General features: G+C 39.5%; 1 protein-coding gene across 1 annotated transcript in view; it reads right to left on the bottom strand.

Annotated features, from left to right (window-relative positions):
- KCNMB4 (potassium calcium-activated channel subfamily M regulatory beta subunit 4) overlaps nucleotides 1-21,240 on the bottom strand; it is a 70,488-nt gene that overhangs the window by 18,668 nt on the left and 30,580 nt on the right. Inside the window, exon 2 of the mRNA XM_010358717.2 lies at nucleotides 12,904-13,031. Coding sequence (XP_010357019.1) covers nucleotides 12,904-13,031 — 128 coding nt within the window. The remainder of the gene's footprint in view (nucleotides 1-12,903; nucleotides 13,032-21,240) is intronic.

Raw genomic sequence — 21,240 nt, forward strand, 5'->3', positions numbered from 1 at the left:
AGCATGAAAACACTTTGATTAACCATTAGAAAACAGACTCTCAAATGTAGATTTTAAGTAATGTACAGCCATTTGGATGTCAGACTGAGAAAAAACACTGGAATAACTTCCATATATATTTCACAGCATACTGGAGAAGCCACAGCAATCTCTGCTTTTTTAAAAAAGTACAGATTTTGGGACCAAAGAAAGCCTTCAATTCTGATGTAATCTCTCTTAATATGGAGACAGACACAAATGTATATGGAAAAGACTCGGTTTCGGTAAGATTCCAGATTTACTGTTTTGTTTTTTAAGATTCAGGATATATCATTGGATTTAATGTCTAAAGAAGAAGCCAATATGTTCCTATAAAAAATAGCCATAGAACCAGTCTATTCTCTAATGATAAGACTGCAAGAAATACTTCTCAGAGTAGAAAACAAAAATAAGCAATTTTTACCAAATATCAAACATAGTATTTAGTAATTCATTCCAACGTCAACAAAATTTTCCTCTGGAATTTGTTCTAAATCTTAGGTCCCATCTTTATATGCACATTTTCCCCATTTGTATACTAAGAGGTCTGCTAGTAAAAACAAAGTTTTTTCTTTGATTTGCTCTATAAAAAAAACCAAAAGAAAAACTTAGAAGCCAATGGTACAATTAAATTCAACATACAAATATATTAAAATAAATTTTTTGAGCTGCATCTCTTTTTAGAGTTCAATCTGCTTTTAGAATGCAAAGACATCAGGAAAATAAACTACAACTGACCAATTTATAATCACTCTATTGGTTATAAACATACTCAGATGCCTATTTCTAAGCATGTAAGTGTTGTCTGTCTCACATAACAAGAAATCCAGAGGTAGCATGGCCAGGGCAGGGGCAGCTATTCCACAAGCGTGCCAGGAAGCTGGCTCTTTTTGCTCCACTCTTACTAATGTGTAGATGTCCACTCTCCTGTTCATCACCTCAAACCTGCATGATGGCTTTTGCTGTCGTGGCATCAGAGAGCAGGAGGCAGTAGTACTTACATCAGGAAAGCAAAGGCTTTCCCAGAACATTCCAGTTAATGGTGCCTCCAAAACAGTTACCCAGGACAGAAAGCCAGACCTGGATCCAATTCCATCCAGTTCTTAACCTCAACCCCTATCAAGCATCATGTACTTCTCTAAATCTGCAGATTCCACTTCCTTCAAGTCATATTTCCATTCCTCCTTTTCTTCTTCCACTAATTCTACCTTTGTCCAAGTTCTTACCATCCCTTGTCTAGACTGGCACAACAGTCTCCAAATTGTTCACAGATCCTCCAGCTTTGGCGTCTATCAATCTGCCCTCCATGCTGCCACTAGACTAGCATTTCTAAAACATAAATGTGACTGTCACTCCTCTACTGCCCTTAGGATAAATTAAAACCCCTTAGCATGACATAAACACACAGTATTATCTATTTCAGCCTCTTCAGTTCATCCACCACTTATTTTTTCCTTTTTTAGACAGGGTCTCACTATGCTGTCCAGGCTAGCCTTAAACTCCTGGACTCAAATGATCCTCCCATCTCAGCCTCCCAAGTAGCTGGGACTACAGGCATATGCCACTGTTCCCAGCTTGAGATGGTGGCACTTTTTTTTTTTTGAGACGGAGTCTTGCTCTGTCGCCCAGGCTGGAGTGCAGTGGCGTGATCTCGGCTCACTGCAAGCTCCACCTCCCGGGTTCACGCCATTCTCCTGCCTCAGTCTCCCAAGTAGCTGGGACTACAGGCGCCCGCCACCACGCCCAGCTAATTTTTTTGTATTTTTAGTAGAGACAGGGTTTCACCGTGTTAGCCAGGATGGTCTTGATCTCCTGACCTCGTGATCCGCCTGCCTTGGCCTCCCAAAGTGCTGAGATTATAGGCGTAAGCCACTGCACCCGGCGATGGTGGCATTTTTATGTGTAATATTTAGGACACTAAATTACAAAGAGTAACGACCATGATACCAGAGTGATAAGCTATTCTGTGGCAGCAGGAAGATCTCTGTAGCCCCTGAAATGGGCTCGTTTGATGGACAGGAAATAGGCATTCACGAAAGTGAATTTTCCAAATAGTTAAAGCTTAAATTTTAAGTCAAATAAAAACTAACAAAATATTAAAATATTATTGGTAAAAATCTTCTTAAAAATGCATTACACATTTCCTTGCCTTTTAAGGAGAGTAGGTTGAACCAAATTTAACCTTTTTTGATGACTCAGTGTCATCATTATGAAACTCAATTACCGTTGAGGTAGCAGGGCTGTCTCCCTCTCCATTAAATGGCTCCAGACTGTTAACCATTTAGTTCTTTACTAATTTCCTCTCCCTTTCACCATTAGGATTTTATCTAGCATCTTAAGTTGTTGTAATTTTGTACAAGTCTTCAGAACCAGGGAATCATAAAACCATAGAATTTGAGAGTTTGAAGGAATTTTAGCGATCATTTAATCTATCAGTCTATCAAATTTTATAGATAAGAAAACTAAGCCCTAAATAAGTGAGCAGTCTTTTTCTAATCAGTTGCTTTTCATTTTCTATTTTAATGGCTTTAAAACTATGTTGTGAAGAAACTTCTATTCAATTTGAGCTCAGACCATTATGTTTATCTTTCTTTAAAATGCTAAGAGTAAATTGGATTTTAAAATATATGCTACAGGATAAACACACTTTGAATGAACTTAAATATTAGGATTTATCTGTTAGTATCAGGAGTACAACATATTTATTTCGTTTAACAACAGAATTGCTTCTTCCTTTTTTTGTGTTCTGTTGTTTTTGAATGAACTTAAACATTAGGATTTATCTGTTAGTATCAGGAGTACAACATATTTATTTCGTTTAACAACAGAATTGCTTCTTCCTTTTTTTGTGTTCTGTTGTTTTACTCATTGATAAAACCCTCATTATTTATTCATTCAACACCTCAGCCTCCAATCAGTAAATAACCAGACTCAACTTTGTTTCTAACTTAGTTGTTAGAAATCTACAGAGGCAGGGAAGAAAAGCATATGTGTTTACTAAGTATTAACTATTGTGCAAATGTGTTTCTTACAAAACCAAAACAGAAGCCCTTAAGATGGGTAATGCTACCCTCATTTTATAGTTGAGGAAACCAAGATGGAGAAGCTGCACAATTTATCTAACGTCATACAATTAATCAGTGGTAGAGGAGAAATATAAATCCTGATGCTTGATGTCACATGACTGCTGTCCTTAAGGAATTCATAATCTATAACAGCAGAAAAGTACATATTCAACTCTCTAACAGTATGATAAAAACAACCATGGCAGTGTGGGAGTGCAGAAGAGGAAGTAATGAATTATACCTGAAAAGATGAGAGAAGGTTACACAGTGACATTTGAGGTGAATCTTAATAGTAGTAATAAAAACAATAATAGCAAACACTTTTTTTTTTTAAAGCACATGCCATCTCCTTGATATTATATCCCACTTCTGCAAAGGAAACTGAGGCACAGATAGATTAAAGTAACATATCTAGAACCACGCCACTAGAAAGCATCTGGTTCTAGAGTTCATTCTAGGACTACTGTGCTGTGCTAATTCCCAGAAGTAAAAAAGGTGAAGGGGAGAGAGACAGGAGCAAAGGCATCAAGGTGCATGGGAAACAGAGTGACTCGAGGTGACTGATGCAGCTGGAATAAAAGTTAAAATCTGTAAAGCAGACCATATTACCACTCTGCTTAAAACCAACGATTGGCTGCTCACTACATTTTAAGAGAAACCTAAGCCCTGTCTAGTTCTTGCTCCACTCTCCCACGCATTCACAGCTCTCCTGACACACTGGCCTTCCAGTACCTAAAACAACCAAGTTCTTTCTTGCTGCAGAACATTGGCACATGGTAGAATCTCATTCTGAAATATTCTCCCCCTAGCTTTTTACCTAGCTAATTCTTGAACATCCTCTGGTCTTGACCTAATTTTGATTTACTCAGAAAGGTCTTTGAAATTCCCCACCATGCCGTAATATCTCATAGCAGCATCCTCAGCTTCCCCTTCATAGCACTACCCTACTTTCTAATTATACTACTGTTGTGATTACAGACAATAGGCTCCATGAAGGCAAGGACCATGTCTGCTATTTTGTTGTTGTTTTCTTGTTGTTTTGCCTATGGTTTTCCTTGACTGGCATATAATTCAATGGCAGAAATTGAAGTTGGAAGAGCATGGCCTTTATCCTATAGGTAAGAAGGAGGCAGAAAAGTTTCATCAAGGACTACGACAAGATCAAAAGGAGGCTTAAACAAAGCAAAACAAAACCTAGCGTGGTGTGGATGATAGACAAGAGAAAGACTGACAGACTAGTTGAGGATGCCTTCAACAAGCCAGGTGAGAGCCTGAATCCAGGCAGTGGTGGAGGAAGTGAATTCAAGAGACTGCACAGGTGGTGTGGCTGGATTTGTTCATTTGACGTGTGCATGTGTAAGCCTGCTCTGTGTACTCTGTGACCTACTATCCAGAGGCATAAAACAAAGCACTAAAAAGTAAACCTGTATAGAAAAACTCTATGCTCTCCAACAAGAGGAAAAGATAGAAAAATAAAGACTGATCACTCCTTTTGGCCTTTAGATCCAAAGGGAATTGAGGAATGAATAGTTATTTTCAAAGGGACAAGCCCTCTTCAAGGATAAGCCAGTTAAGGCGAAGATGAAGAAAGAAAATTGTATGAAAAGATGAGAATACAGAGAAGTTTTCTGGCAATGAAAAGGGGGTTTCAAAGCATACTCATTAAGGGGGTATAAGTTAGGTTTTGCTGAGAAGGGATAAGCCAGGGAAAGATTTAGACAAAAAAAAAAAAAAATGAAAAAATGATATAGGGAGAATTGTGTACTTACCTGAATAAAAAAGTGTAAAAACAAAATCTACACATTTTGGAAGAAGACTAAGCCTCGAGGTTAAGGGAGGCAAAGAGTGGAAAGATCACACGGGAAGACCACAAATGGACTCAACTCTTGGCATGAATTCGCCCAGTGGCACCTCTGCAGAATCCCTCCTACGTGTAGAGAAGGGATGGCCGCATGGAGACTTGACTGCCCATGGCAGGCACAGCTGCTTCAGGGCTGCTTCGGCCACTGCAGACTCAACACTGGAATATAGCTTGCCTCAACAAGGCTTAACCAGTGAAAAGCTAGGACTCTTATCATCTTTATCTTAGATTTTTAAAATAACACCCTTTTCTTGAAAGTGAAAACTTCACTATTCTCCCTAATTTCCTGCATTTGAGCGAAATCTAAAGGTTTCTTTAAATATAAAGTTCATCTTATCAAGCGCATCTGGGAGTCCATACAGTAAGTCTATTTTAATTTCATATTTAGCAGTAGTAAAAAGTGTACTAAGAGTAGATGGCACCAGGGAGCTGCCATTTTTCACACCTCCAAACAGCACTCCTGTTTCCTCTCACATATGTCATGTTAAAAGAGCCAAACTCTGAATGCCTGCCTTCCCAGAGTCGCTTAAAAATCCTGTCTTGAGTGCTGCTGGGCTGTGATAGACCACCCCCGCTTCCATCTACACCCCCACAGTTTGGGAATGGGACAGTGAGATGATGGATAGGGAATGTGTATCCGTTCTGAAGGAGGTATAATGAGCTTAAATTTACTGTACTAAAGTTAACACAACTGCTATAGGTGACATAATAAGAAATTTGTATTTGGTCTCTGCCCTGGTTCCTGGCACAGAACTTCTAAAACCCTTGTAATTTCCTGAGTAGTCGGGGTGAGAGGAGAATCTTCGCTTTTTCATAGTAAGCCCCTTTCAACCACGCCCAAGTTTATACTAATGAGGTGACTCTTGGAGGATGGGGACCGGTTGCCAGAAGAACCAACCATGTGAATAGAGAATTAGAATTCAGCACCACCTCTCTTTAGCCACCTCTCCAGGCAAGGGAGAGGTGGCTAGAGATCAACTCAACCACCAAGGGCCAATGATATAATCAATCATGCCTATATAATAGCCATAAAAACCCTAACAACTCCAGAGCTCCTGGGATGGTGCATACATCAAGGTTCTGGGAAGGTGGTGTGCCTGGAGAGGGCACCTTGCTCAATGCATCTCTTCCATGTGGCAGTTCCTGAGTTGTGTCCTTTATAATCAACTGTAAGTAAGTAAAGTGTTCTGTGAGCCATTCTAGCAAATTATCAAATGCAAGGAGGGAGGATGTGGGAACCCCTGACTTAAAGAAGGTCGGTCAGAAGTACAGGTAGATACCTGGGACATGCGCTTGACATCTGAAGTGGGGGTCATCTCGTGGGACTGGGCCCTTTAATTCGTGGGATCTGATGCCAACTCCAGAACTGAACTGAATTGTAAGACACCAGCTAGTGTCACCAGAGAACTGAACTGCTTGGTGTGGAAATACCCCACACGTTTGGTGTCAGAATTGTTATGAAAGTACAAAAAAATACTTTTATACTTATAGTATATAATTTGGGTTAGCTCTTTTTAGGTACACCTCATGCTTCTGGAGGAATAGTCCTTCTTGGCTGGGTACTGAGAATATTCCAAATTCACGCCCTGACAGGAGGAGGCAACCCTGTCGGGGGAGGCAGCCCTCACAACACGCAGTTCCCAAGTGGGGAGCAAGAGGACGTTCATCAACACGGTCACCAGCTAGTCAGGACAGCACGTGGAAGGGGCGCCCTGTTCACCTCCAACTGCAAGCTGAAGCTCAGGAACGTTGTAAAACCAGTTCCCAGTCCAGGGCAGGAAGCTTCAAGGAAGCACCTGATTCACACAGCGGTGGGTTCAGGCTCAAACCGTCCCACCTCACAGAAAAAGAAACCATTTTATTTCATCCCGTCTCGTTTCCTTCAGCGCACTTTCCGCTTTTACTTTATGATATACATTCCATTTTTCTCTCTCCCTCCAACAGTTTTCGTCTGCAGGAGGCTTATTTCTCTGTATCCACTCCTCAGTTACTCACCTCCTCCCCAAGCTTTTTTCCAGTGATAGGAAACTTTAATTTTATTTTATTGTGGTAAGAATACTTAACATGAGATATATCCTCTTCAATTTTTAAGTGTACAATACATTACTGTTGGCGATAGTACAATGTTGTACAAATCTGTAGAGCCTATTCATCCTACTTGACTGAAACTTTATGGTCATTGATTAATAACTCCCATTACCCCCTCCTCCCAGCCCCTGATAACTACCACCATTCCACTTTTTAAAACTATGAATTTGACTATTTTAGATACTTCATATAAGTGGAATCATAGAGTATTTGCCTTTCCGGGTCTGGCTTCTTTCACTTGGTATAATGTCCTCCAGGTTCATCCATGTTGTCACATGTTGCAGAGTTTCCTTCTTTTCAAAGGCTGAACACTTCCATTGTATGGATATACCATATTTTCTTTCTACTTCTTTTTGAAATGGGATCTCACTATGTTGCCCAGGCTGGACCTGGACTCCTGGCCCCAAGGAATCCTCCTGCCTCAGCCTCCCCTAGCTGAGACCACAGGTATCACCATTGCGCCCGGCTTCACATATTCTTTATCCATTCATCTGCTGATGGACATCTAGGTTGTTTTCACATCTTGGCTATTGTGAATATTGCCGTGGTAAAAGGAGGAGTGCTCTTCAGGATCTTGAAGAGTCAAGATCCTGATTTCAAGTCTTTTGGAAAAATACCCAGGAGTGAGATTGCTGGATCATATGGCAGTTCTACTTTTAATTTTTTGAGGAACATCCATACTGTCTTCCATAGCAGCTGCACCATTTTGCATTCCCACCAACAGTATGCAACGGTTTCAATTTCTCTGTATCCTCGCCAATACCTGTCTCTTGTTTTTTGTTAATAGTCATTCTGAGAGGTGTGAGGTGACATTTCACTGTGGCTTTGATTTGCATTTCTCTGATGATTAGTGAGGTTCAGCAATGTTTCATATACCCGTCAGCCTTTTAGATGTCTATTTTTGAGAAATATCTATTTAAGCCCTTAGCCCTTTTTCAAATCAGGTTATTAGTTTCTTTTACTATTGAGTTGTAGGAGTTCCTTACATATTTGGGGGATTAACTCTAGCAGATATATAGTTTGCAAATATCTTCTCCCATTCTGTAGGCTGCCTTTTCACTCTGTTCAGTGTTTTCTTTGCTATTTAGTATGATGCAGTCCATGGCAAGCTACTTGAATGAGTAGTCTGTACTTATCAAAGGCTGTATCTCAATTACACTCTTCTTGACTACCTTCTCCTCAAAATACTCTCCTTTTAAGACGTTCTTTTTTTATTTTCCTCTCACCCTCTGGCTACTCTTCCTTCATCTCCTTCTGCCTATAACTTAAATGTAGATGATCCTAAGATTCTGTCAACATTTCCCTCCTCACTCTAAGTGTTCCCAATATGCACTCTGTCTTCGCTGTAACTACAGCTTGTGCGCCATGATTCCCACATCTGAATAGCACTGCTTCTGACCTCTTGCTCCTGAACTAAAAGTCTGTGTTTCTAACTTTCAAAGCATCTTTTGGATATTTTAAGAATCTCTCAAAATCAGCATGCTCAGAGCTAGACTGTCCTTTTCCACTCAGTGAAGTCTGACATCACTTTTTCCTCATCACTTACATTAAGTTCTGTTGATCCTAACTCTAAAAAGTCTTACTGCTATAATCCTTGTTAGCTACTTTCACTACCACCGTTCTCATTTATGCTCTCAAAGTCTCTTATGAGGACCAGCAGATAGTTGATGGGAGCTTTGGGAATTAGACTAACTGGATTCCAGTTTTTGCACTTAACAGTTGTATGCATTGGACAAGTTATTTAACTTTTTAAATATGCAGTTTACTCATCTGTTAAATGGGGCTAGTATTTAGAAATTTAGTAATCTAAATAAAATGTCATTCACAATGGCAGGCACACAGTAACCATTCAAAAATGCTTTTCACTCAGTACTCTCCTTTCTTTCTGCCTTTAACCCATCTTTCCCAGCCAGTATACATTCAACAGTCACACCAGTTACTTTCTAACTCAAAAGGTCTACTCATGTCAGTCTCCAATTAAAAAAAAAAACTTTTCACAAATTTTTATTGACTATACAACAAAGACCATCTCTTTAGTTTGACACTAATGACCCTCTAGAAATCTAACCCCAAGCTACCTTTCCAGCTTACAAACTCATTACTCCATATTATATAACTTATTTACCTAAGGTTGTCAAGCTTTGATTTCTTTATTGTAGCCACCTCCATGTTCAGTCTTTCCCCTTCTATTTCTAGCTGATGTAATTATATTTATATTTGCATATGCACCTGCTTTCACCAATAAATCCTAATTCCTTGGAAGCAAAGAACCCTCCTTTTAATTTGACACATTGCATTCACTTATTCATTCACTCACCAAATATTTATTACCTGAAAACCAGGCACTGTGCTAGATATTAGAGATACGTAAACAAAGAAGACTGGCCCACACCCTTAACAAGTGTGCAGTCTGGTGAGGAAAATGGGCATACAAACAATTCCAGTAATGGGCGATAAGTGAAAGGGTGGAGCAGTGGCTCTAGTTTCTGGTTACAGATTAGAATTCCTAGCATCGATTTTAGAAAATGCTAATGGCCGGTTTCAACCACCAAAGATTCTAATTAATTGGTCTATGGTAATTTTTTTTTTTAAAGTTCCTCTAGCTGGGCACAGAGGCTCTCGCCTGTAATCCCAGTACTTTGGGAGGCCAAGACCCACGGATCACCTGAAGTCAGGAGTTCAAGACCAGCCTGGCCAACATGGTGAAACCCTATTTCTACTAAATAATACAAAAATTAGCCGGGCATGGTGGCATGCACCTGTGATCCCAGCTACTTGGGAGGCTGAGGCAGGAGAATCACCTGAACCTGAGAGGCGGAGGTTGCAGTGAGCCAAGATCATGCCACTGCGCTCCAGCCTGAGTGACAGAGCAAGACTCCAACTCAAACAAAACAAAAATAAAATAAAATAACAAGCTCCTCTGTCCTAGTTATATGAAGCAATCATTGCAAGCCCCTGGTATAGAGTTGTACATAGAAGCCTATGGAATATTATGACTCAGAAACATTTCCTGGAAAAAAAAAAAACAAGACTATGGAGTATGGGAGACACAGCTTTTTGTTGGCATTTTTGGTTGTTCCACAACACCTTGTTCCCTTTCTTCTTCCTTCCCAAATCTACTCAGGAGTATACCCCTTTTCCACGTGACTTAAGAGACATAACACTAGCCCCAAGTCAGGGGTTGATTCTGATTGTTCTTTCTTGTGACTGGTTTGGGTGTAGACAAAGGAACTCACTGTGAACAAGGATACATGAGGGGAGGTTGCCTGTGGGAAGATGGGAAAAGGTTTCCAAATCCCAAGAAAAATGCATCAAGAAAGACAGGCTCTTTCTCTCTTTAGACACTGATGCATCTGGCTGTGACATCTGGAACCGAAGCAACTGTATTGTAACTGTGAAAAGAGCCATCTTGAGGCCAAACTGAGATTTGAAAAGGAGCCAGGTTTTGGTGACACTACTAAGTCATTGCATCAAACAACCCTGACATCTGTCCACCTCTGCATTTCTCTTTCATTTTCATTTTTCTTTCTTATCTTATCTTATCTTATTTTATTGTTTTGAGGCAGGGTCTCATTTTGTAAACCAGGCTAAAGTACAGTGGCGCGATCGTGGCTCATTGCAGTCTCAACCTCTCAAGGCGTAGTAGGGCCCAAGCAATCCTCCTGTTAGCTTCCCGAGTAGCTAGGACTACAGGGGCACATCATCATGCCCGGCTAATTAAAAACATTTTCTTTTGTAGAGACAGGGCCTCCCTATGCTGCCCAGGCTGGCCTTGAACTCCTGGGCTCAAGTGATCCTCCCACCTCGGCCTTCCACAGTGTTGGGATTACAGGCGTGAACCACCATGCCTGGCCTTGCATTTCTTGATGTATAAAATAATACATTTCCTGATTTCTTATGATGCTTTGAGTCAAAATTCTGATTACCTGCAACAAATCACATCTCAACTGATATAGAACTAAATCGAATTTGGGGATCAAGGAAGGCACCCTAGAGAAGGTGATATCTGAGGAGTTTCCAGTATGGCCACCAAGAAGCAGGAAAAGCAAATAAAAAGGCATGCATATAAAAGTATAAAATATGCTGGGAAGTGCACATAGTTCAGAATGGCTATTGCAAAGAGTATGAGCAGGGAAATGAGGACGGAGAAGTGACAGTCTGGGACAAGATCTTGAGAAGCCTTGTATCCTGTGGTAGATTAAATGTGGTGACAAATGTTTTGCAGCTCCTCCTATCCAGAGGCAAAGCCTACTCCAGTACCTCATGAATGTGGCTGGCTTCATGACTTACTTTGACCAACAGAATGTGTCAGAAGTGATATTATTCAAATTCCAGAGCCGAGACCTGCCTCTTTTGAAATGCTGTCTGAAGCTATCATGTTGTAAGGAAGGCAGTCTAGCTTACTGAAGAATGAGAGGCCAGGTGGTGGGGATACTGAGGCGCCCCAGCTGACAGCCAGCACTGACTGCTGGGCATGTGAGGGAGGAGGCCATCTTGGACCATGCAGGTATTTCAGTCATCATCCGATTGCAAATGAGCACGGTCAACCCATAGAATCATAAAAAATAATGTGTCATTGCTGTAGTAAGCCACTACGTTTAGGGTGGTTTGTTATGCAGCAATAGGTATCTGACATAGGCCATGCCAAGATGTTTGAGCTTTACTCTGGAAACTATGCAGAGTAACCTAATTAGACTCATGTGTTAGAAAGATTACCTTGGCAGTACTATGGAGAGTGGCTTGGAGTGGGTCCACAGTGGAGGCGGAAGACTTATTAGAAGACTATTGCGTTAATGGAGCTGAGAAATCTGGATGCAAACTAAGACAGTGATAGTGGGGAGGCAGAGAAGAGTCATGATAGAGGTAAAAATCAACATGATGTGTTGGACACAGTGGCTCACACCCGTAACCTCAGCATTTTGGGAGGCTGAGGCAGGCAGATCACTTGAGGTCAGGAGTTAGATACCAGCCTGGTCAACATGGTGAAACCCCGTCTCTACTAAAAATACAGGAATTAGCTAGGTGTGGTGGTGTGTGCCTGTAGTCCAGCTACTCAGGAGTCTGAGGCACAAGAATCACTTGGACCTGGGAGGCGTAGGCTGTAGTGAGTCAAGATCTCGCCACTGTACTCCAGCCTGGGCGACAGAGTGAGACTCTGTCTAAAAACAAACAAACAAAAAAACATGATGGTGACATAGGTTACAAAGTACAAAGGAGGAAAAATGAACTAAGAATTACTCAAAGGTTTCTGGATTTGGTAAATGAGTGAATGGTCATGCCATTTTCTAAGACAGAGATTATGGGAGCAAGTGAAGGTTTGCAGTAACCCTGGAATATCCAAGTGGAGATGGACAGCAAGGAATTGTGAATACTCAATAAATATTTGATGAACAAATTACTGATTAATCTGAGTGGGTACCAAAGTGCCCTAGTCCAAGGAACCATCTTCACATGGTTTACATGGTATAAACTAAGTACTAAGTCAAGTAAGGTTTTGTGAACATGTGAACTCATGTTATTAACACTTCATCAGAATAGAAAGGAAAAGGAAAGATTCGATGCAGTCTAAAAGTGCTGGCAAATCTGCACATTATTTAGGTCACGTGCATCAATCTGTAATTCTTAGGGAATGCAAAGTAATGTTCCTACCTGAAGTCACTATCATTTTGTAGTGTATCCAGAAGGTAAGGTGTACAACACAAGTCTTTTTCTCTGTCCTGTAGATTCTTTATATAGGTTTTCCTAACTACATGCTAGGAAGAGTTGAGGCTATCTCTATGCTGTCAAGTGGGCATAATCGATGATATATGAGTGTAATAAGTTGCAGAGTCTACAAACAATTTTAATATGCACATGCAAATATTGACTTACCTTTGATGTTGATTAAAATAGCAAGTAAATGGCTGGGAACCAATCTCATCTTTCCAGTACTGTTGCCAATTCATGACACTTTCCAAATTCTTCTGATTTTCTCTCTTACAGGGAGGGATATAGGAGCACTAACAAAATAGAATACAGAAAGTAAACCTATTATTTTATGGAATATTGAGATATAGTCATTGTTTATAGAAAGATGGCATTATAAAGACAGTAAATCTAATTTAGACCTGCCTAATTTTTAAATATGACCAAATTGAAATTACTGAACTATATTTCAAATTTCCAATTTGGCACAAGGACAGAAAGTATTCCAAACACAAAAACACAGCAAAAAATAAACTTCAGTCATTATGGTATAAGAGTATTTTATAAACAATTAGTTACCATGTAATAGCAAATTAAAAGCATAATATACTCTCTATTTTGGGGACCTGTCCGTCAACAGAGGGAGGCATAAAATAGATTTTTATCCCCAATTCCTATCTATGAACTTTGGCATTTCTCTCTTCTACCTATAACCAATAAATTCAAGCACACAGCTCTTCTCAGGATACTGCTCCTAACTGCTGAAACCCAAGTCTTCTTTTCTTACACTCTCTTGGACAACAAAATCAGTGGAAAATTTCCTTTCAAATACATCAATGTATTTTGCTAACTGATGTCTTTTCCTAGCCATGCCTCTGACAAAGTAGTTCTCTTAAAGGGGCTCTATTATTCTAAGCAATATAGATTAAGCAGAATCAGACAACTGCTCTTAAGTCCAGATGTTAAAATCAACTCTCGGCATTCTAATCCATTTTCTGCAATTCAGCTTTTTACAATGATGATGAAGATGATGCCAGTTTCTATTTATTGAGTGTTTGCAATACAGCAGACTTACGTACTTTTTACCACCCTATAACAATTTCCATTTTATAGATGAAGACCTTGAGATTTTCGTCAACTCTACAACCACAATCAGATTCTGGTGGTCTTATCACATTCTACTCTTAGGTGTTTTACCAAGGTATCTGATATTAAGGAGGAGGGAAAAACCAAACCAAACACAACATAGAGCTTTATAGTATAATTTCAGTCACATTGTTTAATTTACAGCACACAATTATTCAACATCTCATTATTTTCTGGTAAAACTGAAATGTTTTAGCATGATGCACAAAGCTCTTCGTGATCTGGTCCCTGCCTGTCCTCACCCTTGTTTAATTCTGGGATATAGCCATATGGATGTACTTGCTCTCCAAATCTGCCACGTGCTGTCAACCTACTTGCTTGGCACAGGCTGTTCTCTCTCCTTTTAATGCCCTTTGTTCCTAATTCTCCTTTTTTTAAGATTCAAGTTTGGTGTTACCTACTTGAGGGAACCTTCTTTTTCTTCTACCACAGTTAAGTGCCCCTCATTTGTGCTGCCATGGGACTCACGCCACGTGGTATCACAGCTGGAAACACACAGTATCATACTTGTCTGATTTATGTCAGCCTTCCCAATTTGCTGGCGAGGTGAGAACAAGAACTGTTTTCTGTCTTTTCTATCTTTTCACACTCATGACTATGTCTGCTAACAGTGAAATGGCAAAAATGTTGGTTGAATTAGTTAATGATAACATGGGTACATTTTTATTGAAGATGATGACATTATTTTCACAGTGTTTAAACATTTTTAAAATATATAAACACATTATAAATTTTAGTAAATTTGGTTATTGTCTATTATATAGAATACATTCACAACATGTTATGCAAATGTTACTTTAACGATTGAATCACTGAATGTTTATCCTCTGCACATATAGTTCTACTTCTATTAATAACAGTAATACAAAGCTAAAAATGTCTGTGAAATTATGGATTCTGAGTTCTTCCAAAGCAGCAGCTGGATTTGGAAGCCATGGAGACCATTAGATAGGGCTCCAGTCTTACTGTCTATTAGGTGTTAGGCCTTGGGTAAATTACTTCCCTTTTCTGGACTTCATTTTTTCAAATATGCAAAATCTCCAAAATAATTTCTAGCTCTACATTTCTATGATTCTATTCTTGGAGGTACACCAAGAAAGAACCCAGCAGAAGGCAGGACTACAAACACTGTCACAGTATTTTTCCCAGAAGAGATCCTGCCCACTGGGGAGATGGCTGGGAACCCTGACTAAGCCAACATTCCAGCCAGCAACGAGGAGGAGTGTGGTAGGTCCTTCCTTAGGGGCCAGTACTTTGCATTAGAAAAACGTTCACAAGAGGACCATGATTTTCCTATTGCTTACTTTCTCTAAGGTGTTGGATATTTTGTTTCCTTCTATTAAAATACATTTTTTTTCTACATTATAGTCAATTAGTATATAAAGTGTGAGTAGGTGCCAATTTATTGTGCTCTTCTAGGAAGGAGAAATTTCTAATTTGGAGGTAGAAGCTGTGAAGTGTGAAAGCCTAAAAATTCATTAGAGCCCTTTTTGCAGTGGGTATACTTGACACAAGAGATATACTAAGTGCATTAGGAAAGAACAATTAACCACATGTAATCAAAACAGATTTTAAATATTTGTAAGTTAACTCAGTTTGCATCCTTTGCTATTTAGTTTTTTGGGGAGAAATGGGTTTAAAAGAAATGTTTCTCTCAAATGATAACCTAAGATTTGACCAGATAAATTACATTGACATGCTTCTGAAAAGGTCAAACAAAAGCTTTCACTGAGTGTGTAAAGTTTTGTATTAGGTATGATGAAGTTTCATGTGAGATTTAAAAAAAAAAATTCTCGCTTTTTTGGAAAGTCTGAGGTTGTGTGGATGGATTTTGGATGGAAAGTGCTTTTTTACATTGGAGAAAATAACCTGAGATCAAAATTTGAGTATTCTTTTTATACACTGCCCTTTTTCCAAAAAGTTACATAGATTAAGTGATCTGTACTTCTAACACTCTAGCAACTTTTTAAAACTAACATTGCCTGGAAAGAAATTTTGTTTAAGAGTTGGGGTCTTGCTCTGTGACCCAGGCTGGAGTGCAGTGGCGAGATCACAGCTAACTGCAGCCTTGAACTCTCGGGGCTCAAGCGATCCTTCTGCCTAGCCTCTTGAGTAGCTAGGACTACAGCTACTCCACCACACCCAGGTAATTTTTTATAGAGAAGGTGTCTGTCTCCTTTTGTTGTCCAAGTTGGTCTCAAACTCCTGGGCTCAATTGTCCCACCCCGGCCTCTAAGAGTATTGGGATTACAGGTGTGAGCCATCACACCTGGTCTGAAAAACTAAACTTTTTAAGGCAAACACCAAATTCTTAAAAATCATTATGGCTCCATTTCCTTAAATCTTTATTCTCAAGATACAGTGAAGCCTAACTCAGATCCTCCCTAGATTCCTTGTCAATTCACTTAGTGGATCATCGTAGATTGTCAGAATTTTTACATAGATTAGAAATTAAAGTCCAAAGCACGGTTCTGGAAAAAGAACTTGAGAACTCAATCATACAAATGCCTTTTAATTCTAGATTGTTCAAGCCTGGTGGTTTTCCAGGCTTCATAATAGTTTCACCATGAATGTCTCTCATCTGGGGAGGCACAAATAACAACCTACATGGTAACATCATCATCACAGCTAACATTTATTGACTATATGTCAAGTGTTGCATTAATTCAAATGAGCAAATATTATAATTACTTCCATTTTTGGATGAGGAAACTGAGGGACAGAAGGACTTAAGAAAACTTTCTTGGCCAGGTACCATGGCTCACACCTGTAATCCCAGGTGTGGGATTCCCAACTTTGGGAGGCTGAGGCAGGCAGATCACTTGAGGTCAGGAGTTTGAGACCAGCCTGGAGAGCAGGGTGAAACCCCATCTCTACTGAAAATACAAAAATTAGCAGGGCGTGGTGGCACATACCTATAATCCCAGCTACTCAGGAGGCTGAGGCACGAGAATCGCTTAAACCCGGGAGGCAGAGGCTGCAGTGAGCTGAGATTACGCCACTTGCACTCCAACTTAGGTGACAGAGCAAGACTGTCTAAAAGAAGAAGAAAACTTTCTCAAGGTCCCACTGGCAAATGGAAAAGCTGGGATTCAGATTGCAGAGTGGTCCTAACTGCTGTTTTCCATATCTCTGTCTTTAGGGATTCCATGTCTTCTCTCTTTGGAGCTCCTGATTTAGGACAAGGAGATCCCTTGCCCTCTGCATCCCTCTCCTGGAGCACCAGTGTAGTATTTTTATTGGAATGGAAATGATGTAGTCCTCCCGAGAGCTGATGAGTCGAGGCAAGTCTGTTGCAGTCCTTTGTTTTCCTGGTACATCCTCAGAGAAATGCACTGTTAAGTCTTCGCTTGTTCCCTCCTGTTTCAATTTGGCTTCAGGGATGGTTTCTGGTGCCATGGATGTAATTTCACTTAGGTGAATTTACAGACATAATACCTTTGGTCATGGAGGACAACAGCATTTCCTTAGAGAAATTTCTTCATATAGTTCTGACCTATTTTGTTTTTCATTTGCAAAGGCAGCATTTCCAGGCTTCTACTATCATTATTGCACAAATAACCTTCACTAGAGCCCGTGTTGTTTGCTGCCTGAACTTGGATGAAGTAACTTCTTTAAATAAAATTTTAGAAAAAGATTTTTTGACTTTTGCATTCATGAACAAAGTTCATGGAACTGAGTGGGCTATCCTGACAAGAATAACATACAGTCTTCCAATGAGTTTATTAAGAAACGACACTATTATCATATGACATGGATTATTATTACTTAGTTTTCTATTATCTTATGTTAGGGTTTATCAAGATTTATAATAGCATTTTTATTCTGCCGACCACAATGGGATTTATATTTTAATAGAATCGTTCTTGAGTAGATTCTTTGTGATAAGTGTCTTGAGAGGACTGCATTTCAGTCATTTGGGCAGAGTAGGCAGAATTAACTTTCTTCTGTTACTGAATCATTTAAAGATTATTGCATAAATCCTGTGGTCTACTTAGTTAAACATCAGGGACTGGGTTCTATGTTAGGAATTATCTAAGAAACAGAAATGAGGAAATTTGTTTCTCCAGTTTTTCTCTTGACTTCATTTGGTCAGGGAGGGTAGTAGTGAAAGACATAATACCAGAATGCATGTAGCTGATTAAATAACTTCCAAATAAATTTGGTTAGAAAATGAATTCTTAAAACATTATCTACTGGAAAACAGATTTAATTATATTTTATACCATAATCCCTCATTTTCTGAACTCCTGTAAGAAATATCCGTCAAAAAAAAAAAAAAAAAAGAAATATCTGTCAGCTATCATTGTAGTTTTAGTGATACTTTTGACAATATGAGCATATAATCAGAAAAACACTGTGAAATAAAAAGTATAACTGAGCCATTTATAAACTCCATAACAGTCAGGTGCAGTGGCTCAAGCCTGTAATCCCAACATGTTGGGAGGATGAGGCAGGAGGATCACTTGAGCTCAGGAGTTCAAGACCACACTGGGCAATGAAGTGAGATCCCATCTCTACAAAATATTAAATAATTAGCCAGGCATGGTAGTGCACACCTGTAGTTACAGCTACTCAGAAAGCTGAAGTGAGAGGACTGCTTGAGACCAGGAAGTCAAGGCTGCAGTGAGCCGTGATCGCTGTACTCCAGCCTGGGAAAGACAGTGAGATCTTATCTCAAAAACAAACAAACAAACAAACAAACAAACAAACAAACAAACTCCATGTTTCAAATGTTGTGAGTGCATATGTGCATGGGCACACACACACACACACACACTGAGTTCTTATCAATGTAGGTTAACTGAACAAACATATATGAAATTATACGTCAGCTAAAAGACTAAATTCTAGGGCAGGCAGTCCAGAATGTATATCCATATCTGAAAGCTAAATGAAAGTAATCTTATGGAAGAATTCAGAGTTAAATAAATGGCTTAGAAAATGTGAAAAGCAAGGTTAACTAAGAACAGGAGAAGCTAAAATGAGCTCTTAGGCAAGAGTGGGCTGGGCAGAAAGAGTGGTGCCCAGCCTAGAGCAGAGATGGTCAAAGTCTGTTCCACAGATCAGTTGAACTGTTTGTCAAAAAGATCCATCTTCCTGAAAGTGTGATTCATTAAGAATAGGAATCTGCATTTTTAACAGCTCTCCTGCCCTTGGAATGACAGATTTTTAGAATTGATAATTTATGCAGTAGATAAACTATTCTTGATTGCTGAGTATTGCATAGGAAACAAAGATTAGATATTACTCACTCCCTTCTCCCTCTCTCTCCGTCTCCACCTCCCCCGAAGCAAGCAGTGTAGTAATAGTAGCATATTTACAAAGTGCTTTGTGACTACAAAAGAAGACAAGAATATCTTGGCCTCCAGAGTATAAGAGAAGGCTTCATAGAAGAGATGACTTTTGATTTGTGTCTTTAAGGCTGAACAGGAATTTGTTTGTTAGAGAATGGGTTGGGAAGGTGACATCCCCAGAAGAAATGGAATGTACAGACGCCGTGTACAGAAGTTCCAGAAAGACTGAGTCATCTAATGTGCTTGGAGGACAAGGGGCATAGGAGATGGTGTTGGAAAATGCCCAAATTATCTGACCTACTATTCACTGAAGAATTACTCCTCTCTCCCTAAATGTTTATTTGAAAGGTTGTTCACTACCTTCCAGAGAATACACCTACCCTCCAATGCATATTTTAGTCAGAATTTATTATATATGTTGATATGACATCTGGATTTTTGGAACTGAATAATATTCACTTAACTTCTGCATTCAGGCAGACTGCTAAGGTTGGTTATATTATTAAGACTGAAAAGTTCGGCATGGCATTCCATCTTCACAACAGTTCATTTAGTTTGAGAGTTAGAAAATAAAAACATGGCTGGGCGTGGTGGCTCACACCTGTAATCCCAGCACTTTGGGAGGCCGAGGCACGTGGATCACAAGGTCAGGAGTTCAAGACCAGGCTGGCCAAGACGGTGAAACTCCTTCTCTACTAAAACTACAAAAATTAGCCAGGCATGGTGTCGGGAGCCTGTAATCCCAGCTATTCAGGAGGCTAAGGCAGGAGAATAGCTTGAACCCGGGAGGCAGAGGTTGTAGTGAGCCGAGATTGCACCACTGCACTCCAGTCTGGGTGACAGAGTGGGACTCTGTCTCAAAAAATAAAATAAAATAAAATAAAATAAAATAAAATAAAATAAAATAAAATAAAATTTAAAAAGACCACACGATCTTTGCCAAAAATAGAAGTTGAATCTAAATAGAAGCAATCACACCAAAACAAGAAATTTTAATCTGGAAGAAGTTCAACAGTTACTAATAATTATAACAAGCATGACAGGGCCTATAAACATTTGTTTAATGACTCCTGATCAGAATTTAAAATCCTTGAGGAGATGGTCAATACTTTTTAAATTTTATTATTATTTTCTATTATACTTTAAGTCATGGGATACATGTGCAGAACACGCAGGTTTGTTACCTAGGCATACATATGCCATGGTGGTTTGCTGCACTCATCAACCCCTCATCTACATTAGGTATTTCTCCTAATGCTATTTCTCCCCTGGTTTTCCACTCCCCAACAGGCCCCAGTGTGTGATGTTTCCCTCCCTATGTCTCTGTGTTCTCATTGTTTAACTTCCACTTATGAGTGAGAACATGTACTGTTTGGTTTTCTGTTCCTGTGTTAGTTTGCTGAGAATGATGGTTTCCAGCTTCATACATGTCCTTGCAAAGGACATGAACTCATCTTTTTTTACGACTGCATTAGTATTCCACGGTGTATATGTGCCGCATTTTCTTTATCCAGTCTATCATTGATGGGCATTTGGATTGGTTCAGTTTTTGCTATTGTGAACAGTGCTGCAATAAACATACATGTGCATGTGTCTTTACAGAATGATTTATAATCCTTTGGCTATACACCCAGTAATGGGATTGCTGGGTCAAATGGTATTTCTGGTTCTAGATCCTTGAGGAATCACCACACTGTCTTCTGCAACGGTTGAACTAATGTACACTCTCACCAACAGTGTAAAAGCATTCCTATTTCTCCACATCCTCTCCAGCATCTGTTGTTTCCTGACTGTTTAATGATCGCCATTCTAACTGGTGTGAGATGGTATCTCATTGTGGTTTTGATTTGCATTTCTCTAATGGAGATGATCAATACTCTTATGATATTGAAATGAAATAAAACTTTCTTCAATGTTCATGCACACATTCAGATGGCTTCACTGATGGCATTACTTGTAGCTATATTGTGTACTGTAAGGTACACAAATTCAGTGTGTATATGTATGGATATATATTTAATGAAATATTACAACCATCATTTCTGCATGAAGGGGATCAATAAGCCCTGTCTATTGTAAG

This window comes from Rhinopithecus roxellana, chromosome 10, assembly GCF_007565055.1.
Source record: "Rhinopithecus roxellana isolate Shanxi Qingling chromosome 10, ASM756505v1, whole genome shotgun sequence".
In the NCBI taxonomy this organism is placed as follows: domain Eukaryota; kingdom Metazoa; phylum Chordata; class Mammalia; order Primates; family Cercopithecidae; genus Rhinopithecus; species Rhinopithecus roxellana.